Genomic DNA, 9,879 nt, shown 5'->3' with positions numbered 1-9,879 from the left:
CCATATGCGTGTGGGGTTTTGCATGATGGTTGCGATGATGAGGGGCCGGAGGGGGAAACGGGGGAGGACTGCCACCGCATTGTACATTGCATGCGTGCGGTCCGCGGTTTGTCTGTCTATATGTATGTATGTATGCATTTGCCGTATTCTATCAGTGGTCCTATCGTACTATATGATATCTGGCTGCCTGACTGTGGTGGCGGTAGTGTTGTGCCTTGGTGGTGGTGGGGGCCTGTGATGGGGGTCCGCTGTGCTCTGTGGTGTATGCATCTGTGTGTATGCATCTGTGGGTTCGGACACAGTTGAGGGAGAGTTGAGGGGGGAGGGCCTTTGTTCATTCGCCTGCCCAGAGGTGGCCGGAGGTGATGGTGGTGGTGGGGAATGGGTTTCGGAAGATACCACTCGCATCCGCAATGCAAACCCCCCCACCACCACACACACACACACACTCATGCGTTGGGAGGGGAGGCGTACGGAGGTCCCGTACATTGGCCAACTGTACGTCAGTACCACCGCCGTATCTCACCACGGCATCCCTCGCATGTCGCAATGATTCGGCAGCATCAGCATTAGCAACAGTACGGCGGTTGTCGGTTGGTTAGTTAAGTCGGTGAGTGCCTGCCTGGTTGCGGGCTTCTTGCATCTCTTTATTGCATCTACTTTCCGTTTCTTGTCCGATCACCTACGAACGGATGTTTACTTTAACTTGGAAGCTGTTATGTACGGTATTCGAATCCGTACAGACATTCACTTTGTTACACAAAGCAATTATCATTATCATCATCATCATTATAATAATAATAATAGTAGTGGTAATAGTAATAGTGGTAATAATTGATCCTGGAGGCGGATGCAGCGGCCACACTACAATGCAGTGGCGGGGTGGGTGGTTGAAAATGTGTGTATGTATGTATGTATGTATGTATGTATGTATGTATGTATGTATGTATGTATGTATGTATGTAGCAGATATAGCCCATGGCAGTGGGCCGGGTGGGGAGGGAGGTGTATCTGTGGATTTACGACAAGCACTTGTTGTCGCAAGCATTTGTCATAAAGCTCGTACTGTGCATGTACAGCACCGGCTGGTCTGCACAAGGTGTGGGGGGCCCAGCTGACACACGTGATAATAGTCATGGTACGGCAGCTGCATTAAGCAAGAGGTGGTGAGTTCACCATTTAATATTGACGTACAGGATCCCGTACAGCTCTCTTGAGGGCCGTGCTGGGAGCCCTGGGGCCTTATCTCCTTGGAGGCGCTTCCCTGTGGAGGGCTGATGTGTGTATCCGCACTAGTGGCTCCCTCCTTGCCGCTGGGGGGAATGCCGGGGCCCCCACGGCTGGTTGGTCACCAGCCTCTCGTGTTGCGCTGTATGTTGTGTTGTGATGTATTGCGTTGTATGTTGTGTTGTGGGTGCAGGTTGCATTTCGATGCGGTCATTGCCTGCCTGCCTGCCTGCTTTCCTACAACCCCCTTTTTATGGTCCGGGGGAGGGGGTGGAGGGGGAGGGGGATCTCGTGATGGCGATAAGCGTCACTCGTACGGATGGATGGATGGATGGATGTTGCATCGGAGCCGAAAGGGAAAGAAGCACTCCGACGACCAGTGAGCAGTGTGATAGAATAATTGAGTTGCAGGGAGGGGAGGAAACGGTTACGCGACAGTCTTTACAACATTACCATTACTTACCATCATGCATCACCATCATCACCATCACCATCATGATGATGATCATGACTACGATCACTGATCCGGTTCAGTGGGCGACAGAGACAGACAGAGAGAGCGGGGCGTTGCTGCAGGGGGCTGGGGAGGGGCCCCGAAACCACTGGGGAGGTCTGGTCACATCAGCATGTGGGGTGGGGGTGTTTCCGACCAGTATACGTACATATATACATATGGACTGTAGTATGTATTAATATGTATTAATATGTATATCAGTCCATATGTATGTATGTTACATAGGGTTGCAACGGTGTCCTGGAGTGTGAGGTGAGACCGCTACGGCGAGGGGGGGAAGGGGGGAGAGGGAGGGGGGAGGGCTGCTGCACTGCCCAGGAGCTCCCATACAACCTCTCCGCCTGCATCTGTGAAACGTGGTAGGTCTGCCTGCGTGCCTTCCTGCCTGCTGGCGAGAGGCAATGCGTTGTTTGGGAGTTAAGGGGGGGAGGGGAGCTCTGTCCTGAAGCCCCCTCAGGTATTGGGGGCGATCTCGATCAGCGGGCGCTACATTGCACGGCGGGGAACTGTTGGGACTGTTGGGGGTACGAACTGAACTGAACTGAGTAGGCAGGTAGGTGGGTGGGTAGCTGTGTGTGGGGGGGGGATGGTGGTGGTGGTGGGTAGTGGTGGGGGGGTAAGTGGCCTTCACCGGGGGCCCGAGTGGTCCGTGTGCACCTCCGTCCGCCACCGCCCGCTAGACAGGCAGGCGGGCGGGAGGCAGTCCTTTGTTCCTCCTCCAGGGGGCCCCCTCACCCGCTGGCTCTCATCTGCCAGGAGGCAGCCAGCCGTATCTTCCTAAGCGATGACGTGCTGTACGACAAAGCGGGTTGCAACAAAAGACCCTTTCCGGGTGCAGCGGAGGGTGTTGCCGTGCCGGTGGGTCGGTGGGTCGGTCGGGACTTTGGGTGCGACGGTGCACAAATACACGGGGGGGGGAGGGCTGGGAAGTGGAGGTAGGGGTCAGGGGTAGGGAAGTTTGGGCGCGAACGAGGACAGAATGAGTGATGGTGGGTCCAAGAACAGAATGCCAAATCGGTCCTCGGAGCCGCCGCCGTCGTTGTGGAGGGGTTGCATTCACCCTTTTGATGTCATGAGCTACTGCTGCTGCTGCTGCTGCTGCTGGTGAGGTCCTTGGCTTTATAATGACCTCCTCACTTGCGGGGGCCCACCCTGGCAGTAGGGCTGTTGCCAATGACGGGAAGCAGCAACTGAGGTGGTGCAGCTGCAGCAGGTGCCGCTGTCGTGTAGTGTCCGAGGAGGTCGGGGTGTGCTTGATGTGGTGGAGCGCGAGAGCGAGATGGTGAGGTGGCGATTCCTTTGCGCCAGGAGCGTTTTGTATCAACAGCCCCCACGTGCAGCTTTTTGCTTGAGGCCTCGAACTCGAATACAGCTGCACACTTTGTTGGTTGGGGGGCAGCCCTTTGAAAGAGGGTTTTTGCAGTCAGACTGAGATCCCAGAAACGTTTCTGTTCCGTACAGGAGCTGGTGTGTGTATGTGTGTGTGTGTATGTGTGTGCGTGCGTATGCGTATGTGTGCAAAAGTGGATATGGCGGCATGCATGCAACCCATCCGCCGTGTTTTAGTGCTTGAGATAGATATATTTAGTGCTTGAAACGATACAGCGATGCAGTGCACAATGAAGGCCAGATCAGCTCCTAAGGATTGTAAGCATTTCCGTTGATGCTGCTTGGTGATACACCCCAACAAGATCCTGACTCAGCATTGCAGTCGGGAGGACCTTGTTCTCTTGTAGCCTCCTCGTTACTTATTGCTCAGTCCTAAACTTTCCTAAACTTTATCAGAAGCCCTCTACACTCCAATACTTTTTTTGGTGTTATTGCATTAATTAATGAATGGTCCTTAGTGTTGGTAAGTGTCCGACATTCATATACCACAGAATCGTAGCAGCAGTAATAGGACCCGAGGGGGTCAGGCGCTTTGCTGGTCTTAACACTTAGCTCTTGATGCTCTGTCTATAATTACAATCACAGAGTGCCTATGTTGTAGATTAGTTCAGTGCCGAAGACACGTGAGGTCTGTCTCAGGCCGGCAGCACTGCCCCCTCCCACCACGGTATGAAACCGCGCTCTGAACGTGTGTAGGATATGAATTCTGAACAACAACATGTCGTTCTGTGAGCAAAGACGATTTCAGTAAGATCGTGGATTTCTGTAAGGCTGTCGTACAGATCCTTTCCGTTCCAAGGACGCAGCAAGTCGTGGGAGGGCGTCAGCAGCCGTCTCGTGGGGAGGTAGTGCTCGAAGAGCTGAGGGGAGTCGGTGGATCTCAGCAGAGCAGAGCACACCCAGCGGAGCAGCTGCAGGAGATCTGCCAGGCCCTTTTGCCGCCCCTTCGTGCCGCCATGGTGTTCGCGTAGGGTGGAAGGGGCCGCATAGAGGGCGAGATGGGGGCCGCGGCGGTGTGGACGGCAGGGATGTGGGGCCCGAGCAGTTCGGGCATCCCGGAGTGTGAGCCAGGAGGGCGCAATGCAGGAATGGTATGGGGAGATAACTGACGTGAAGCAGAGCACAAAGTTCCACTGTTAAGGAAAGTACGGGCTGAAGAGCGAAACGGCTTCACTTGTAGTGATCTTGTGGATGCATTCGTACAGTTGGGACCAACAACCAAGTCAATCACTAGCCGTACAGCCACAGCAATAGCAGGGCTGAGCCGCCTGAGTAACAATGTATCGTTGATAGGTGGCCATAATCCTAGTGTTCGCGATCACCGCGAGAGGCAATGGTGGGGTCGGACAGGCAGGGCCAATGAGTTACTTCGACCTCAATGTGCCCTCAGCTCCCCCAACTCCAAATAAGCAGTGCAGCACCCTTGGGTTGCCCTAGGTGCATGGCTCCCATGCATCCATCAGGCTTACAGGCATCCATTATAACCCATGGGAGCCTTGTTAGGCTATTCAAGTCCAAAACGGATGAAACACACATGCACGTGTCAAGAATGAAGACATCTTTGATGTTCATGTTGATATAAAATTCATTTCGGGCTTTTTCCCCAGGTCCGCCATCAAGTGGACAGACTGGCTCCAAGTTGTGTTGCCACCAGCGACCAGCGGGCTCCTTTTACAAGGCCAGAGCTCCTGTGCTTCGGAAGCATGAGCGCCTGCATGAGCTAACCCACCGCGGAAAAGAAGGACCCAGTGAAGATCACACATGGCCAAAAGGGAGAACACAAAGCAGAAGAGGGTGCAAATGTAAGGTGGTGAAGTCCGGTGAACTGGTGGATGGCAAGGAATGCAGACTATTGCGTCGACTGCAGAAACCGCATCAGCACCGCAGCGGGCGAACCGAAACGCGGTGGTTGGAAAAGGAAAAGGACTGGCAGGAACCAACCAGGCCATTCAGTGCGACCAGGTGGCCCAGATGGCCGTGGGTCGGCCATTGGTCCACGGGGTTTAGTAGGGGTTCGGCCACCAGCAAGCTGCCGGATTACGATCATAGCAGCAGCTGATACAGTTAAGAGCTCTTAATAAGCCCAGTCAGTCCCATAACATGAACCCTAAGTTGGCTAGAGGAGCAAGGTGCCTTTTTAGGATATTGCCTTGTTCGTAGTGCTTTTCCAGGATAGCACCTTGCAATGTTACACGGGAACCATCAGCCAATTTAATTACCAGCCATACAGACACAGTGGACTGTCCGTCCTTCCCCAGGGGCATGCCCTGCATGGAGCAGGGAAGCACGCCATAAGAACCACCAGGAACCACCGTATCCGAGCCTACTGAAGGATCCACTGCTCCAAGGCAGGAAATGGCACGCAGATGCCTTTGTCACCCAGCACCTGGAAGCGGGACGAAGCACCCTGCCTTGAACTTGCCATTGCTCTTCAGCCCGTCAGTAAGAACGCCATTTGTACGGCAACGCGTACTAGAGAAACGATGTCGGCGCCATAGGTATGAAAGCAGGACTGTGTTGTAACAACTTTTTGTCCAACGGTCAATGTCAGTGTGTGCGCGGATGTTGGTAGACTCTGATTCCGGCGCTTTCGTTTCCGACGCTGTCGTAATCCGGTGGGCGTCCAGTACTACTGGGCGTCCAGTAGTCGTTAAAACGAAGCTGTGTACGGCTATTGAAGCGTACATGAAGCCACATAGGAATGCATTAAAATTGGGCTTCAACGGCAAAGCTGAATATGTGTGCCTGCGCTACGAGGCAGCGAAGTCCAAGGGGAAGCCGCAACGGAATGCGCCTTATTGACGAACTTCGAAGCCAAGACGTAGTCAACATGGCATCTTTTTGCCCGAGCGCTCCGTGGACGGAGGCAACTCCCACGGATGTGATAGATAAAAGTAATGTTCTACCAAAGCCCAAACATATCCCTTCTCATATGTCAAGACCTTGATACAATTGAAAGGCATATACTCAAGTGATACATGGAAAGCGGCCTGCGGCCACGATCCAGTCGTACAGCTGTAAATTCAAGGCGCTCAGCTGCGCAACCCTTGCAACATACACAACTATAGGCACCACCATGCCAACGACTGCGGTCTTATGACGTTGACTGTGATTCTGACCGCGACTGGGTCCGGAGGAGGTGTTTGTTTGAACAATTGCTCTGCAACCTATGGCAGCCCTGACCGCCGACCTGAACATTACTAAATGTGTTAGCAAAGATGGAAAGTTGGCTCGACGCAGCATGGGCTTCTGGTGTCAGGTGAGATCCAAGCACAGCCGTCTTCACTACAAAGGTACGGTGGGTCAACCCTGACCTGGCTTTTGCACCTGTAGTTCAATTGCTGGTATCGCACGTTTTGGGAAGCTGAAGGGCGGCGACCTACTGTGATCGAGGTGAAGAGGTGAGAGGTTTCTGTGAGCCTTGAATTGGCAATGTGTAGGTCACCTCAAACAAGTAAGCGTTGCTACTCGTGACGTTTATCTCAGCCCAAGCTATCCTAATATTTTCGATTGACAATAGCTTGTTTGCTGCGACTTTGACCGGCGCATACCGATGGGCCGAGCTTCTACTGTTTAGGTGGTATGACGAAGCAGCTGACAAGTGCTGGGGGGACATGAAGCCGACATGGGATGAGACAAGGTGAGTGGAAACATATAATTGGCATGCAACCTTGCGTTCTACTCTCAGTTTGTGCTGACATCTGACGTCACGTCCCGCTTGCCCGTCAGGACACACAGCAAATGCTTGCGATCTCTTGAACAGGTTCGAAGTTATTTTCGGCAATACCGGGCAGCGAGAAAGGTGTGTGATTATTGTGCTGCGTCTCTGCGCCGCCGTAATGGGAAACCTCTAATAACAATCGTTTCTTTTCGCAACCACGTGCGGCCGCATCTCAAGCAGGAAACATCCAAAACTAGCAATTGTGATGCTACGGGGCCTGCTTGCCTTGCCAACGGCGCGCCGCAGCAAGCCTTATACGTCGGGAACATAACCTCCGTCACCCATCAGGCAAGGGACCTAGGAAGACCTGTTATTAGCAACATATTAAAGCCCAGAAGTTGATCCCGGTACTGGAATTGGTTGTATGTATCGTGTAACCTGTACTGTTTACATCTGTACGTCCTTTCTGTCCCGAAGCAGCCCAGTAAGGGCGTCGACATACCCAAATACAGATACCTAAGTCAAGAACGACATTTAAATTCTTTTACCAAGAGCTCCGCAATTATCAAACGACACTTCAGTGCACGTGCCATCCCCATAAGGCAAAACGTTAGGGCACCTATATGTAAATCGGCTTTCCCATGCCCGTATGTTGTCCCTCCATCCTGCACAGGTTCAGGGGTTAACCCAAATGGTATGCATGCATGATGAGCTCGTCTCGCTTAAGTGCATGATAAACACGTCTCGGAGACTGGATCGGCCTTAACGACTGACATTCATTGTTTCCCCGTGGCAGGATGACCCTGGGGCGGATGGGGCTTCCTTCCGAGGAGCAAAGCTCCGCCGATCCTCGACCGAATTGGACACCGTCGCTGGCTCCCAGGTTTGCAGCCAAAGCCTTGAGCACGTGGGCTTTCTGCGCGATCCCGGGGCTGCCGAATGCCTCTCCGTCCTCGCGACCGGTACAAACACATTGGGTGTGGCGCTTGCAAATGGCGGCATTGGGCAGGGCTTCGTTGGCGACTCAACACGCACAATTTCCACAGGGGCGACTCCTAGAGGTTCCGGCCAAACCAGCGTCAGCGGCACCATCACAACGCGATCTGCTGTACATTCAGCAAGCAACAACAGCGCAGCGGCGGGTAGGGCTCCGCCGTTCTTCGCCGTACAATCCACGCCCCGGGGAGCGAACTGCCCGCCCGTCCAGGGTCCTTCACGTGGCGCCACTGGTGTCTGGCTCCACGGCTTGTCTGATGCTCCGGTGCCAGGTAGTCAGCAGCAAGCTGGGAGCTCGTGGCAGCCTGCATCGGTGTCGATCCAGCCGATCCGGCAGCACCCTTCTCGCCCACCTGCCCTTCCACCATCGGGATGCAGAGGTTGCACCTCCTCCGCCTTGCCGCCAAGCATCCTGCTGTCCAGCTCGTCAGATGCTCTGGGCAGCCCAGCGCAGGGCGCAGGCCAGCCACCCCGGCCACCGGCGATGGCTTTGCCACAACTGCGCTCGGTCCCTGGTCTGCCGCTTAACGTCCGATTCTCCGCGGCGTCTGTGCCGGGAGGCCACTTTCCATGTCAGCTGGAACAGGCAGAAGCAAGGGAGGTGGGAATGACACCCCTTGACGTTGCGACTGGGCATGCAGCATCGGCAGCGCCGTGTGGGCTGGACTCAACCATGCAGGGGCAGCCGAAGCGCGCAGTTATCACCGGGCAAGAACCGATACTCCATTTCGCCACGGCTGCCGTCTGCTTAAAGGAGAAACCACAGGATATGCCCCTAGCAACAGCCACGACCCGAGGAGCAGCAACCGTACCAGCTCCAGCAGCCACCGTATCAGCTCCACCAGTAGCTGCTTACCCTCATCCCCACTACCATCACCACCATCACCATCCAATGACGCACTTGGGGTACGATTCTGTGTACGGTCACCCAGCATACATGGACCCGTACGCGTACTCCTACGCTATGCATGACCCCAACATGGGCTACTGGAGAATGTATCCATACTGCTATACAATCCCCCCCCATCCAGCGCACGTTCTCTACCCGGAGGTGCTACCGCACGTCACGGACTATCGGGACCCATGCTACGGAGCAATGCCGATGCTGGTCACGCAGCAGTGCACGCAGCTGGACGCAGCTGAGATGCCTCAGCCGGAATCACATCACCTGCAGATACAAGCGCGGGCGGCGTCTGCTGCAACGGTGCACCATGGGGGTGTAACACTGGATAGAGTGGAGGCAAGCAGGAATGCGTTCGAGTTGGCAAGGTTAGATTGCGGGCGGAATGACGCTGTATTAAATTCTGTCTTTGTCTCGCTTCACGACGTCTCATTGTAGCGTGTTTTGCGGTTGCTCATTTGCCATCGGCGTGTCTGCCCCAACACGACTGCAGGTGCGCTGCTGTGCATTCGCCTCAGCAGCTCAACGCCCTGACACCGGCCAATGTGGACAATTTAAGTGCAGGTGATGGTATGGACGCACGGGCCTGCAGTGCGGTTCCCTCCGGATTGCAGCAGCCGCTGTCACCTTATCTGGTGCACGGACCGTTCCAGGGCATTGGTGCTGGGCATTATCAGCCGGGGCTAGCTTCAGTAGTAAGCCCAGCAGCAGGTGTGTGGTTCGATCCCATCGAGTGAAGGTTTGGGAAATAGGGGCTTGCGGTGACGGCAGCACCATTTTCAACTACCGTGGCATTGGTACGTGGCAGTCGATGCAGCCGCGGCTACGCCACGCGCCGACTGCCTCAAATTCGGGATGTCGCAGCAATTTAAGCCACCAGCCGCATGCATCAAATCCTGGAGGATTTGGTATGACTAGTGCTACATGTGGTGTTGACGTTTGGCATTTGGTTGGTCGTTGATTCCCCTCCGGGGTTGTTCGTTCCGATACCACTGCGGGACACTTGCAGGTGCAGCAGCACTTTCCGTGCAGCGCAAGCAGCAGTTTGCGGAACTTCCTTTGGGGACGCCGGCTTCAAGGGAGAGCAGCGGGATGGACATCTTTGCAGGTGTTGTTACGCCGAGTACGTCAGCCCTGCTCTCAGAGCTCAATATGCTGTTGACGGACGGCGTTTGTGACTGCAGCCTGTGA

The 9,879-nt window shown here is 54.7% G+C and overlaps 2 protein-coding genes across 2 annotated transcripts; one reads left to right on the top strand and one right to left on the bottom strand.

Moving 5' to 3' along the window:
* Positions 1-1,938: 1,938 nt before the first annotated feature.
* VOLCADRAFT_89448 (uncharacterized protein) lies at positions 1,939-4,609 on the bottom strand (the record flags this gene model as incomplete). The annotated part of the gene is made up of 4 exons (XM_002948958.1): positions 1,939-2,002; positions 2,477-2,622; positions 2,893-2,993; positions 4,600-4,609. 4 exons carry the CDS (start codon positions 4,607-4,609, stop codon positions 1,939-1,941), a joined length of 321 nt encoding a protein of 106 aa, XP_002949004.1.
* Positions 4,610-6,299: 1,690 nt separating this feature from the next.
* VOLCADRAFT_117043 (uncharacterized protein) lies at positions 6,300-9,879 on the top strand (the record flags this gene model as incomplete). The annotated part of the gene is made up of 6 exons (XM_002949047.1): positions 6,300-6,389; positions 6,464-6,531; positions 6,860-6,932; positions 7,588-9,056; positions 9,182-9,399; positions 9,698-9,879. 6 exons carry the CDS (start codon positions 6,300-6,302, stop codon positions 9,877-9,879), a joined length of 2,100 nt encoding a protein of 699 aa, XP_002949093.1.

The sequence above is a fragment of the Volvox carteri genome, assembly GCF_000143455.1.
Source record: "Volvox carteri f. nagariensis unplaced genomic scaffold VOLCAscaffold_12, whole genome shotgun sequence".
Lineage (NCBI taxonomy): Eukaryota > Viridiplantae > Chlorophyta > Chlorophyceae > Chlamydomonadales > Volvocaceae > Volvox > Volvox carteri.
Note: the sequence above shows the minus strand (reverse complement) of the source record. Positions and strands in the feature narration are given on the sequence as shown.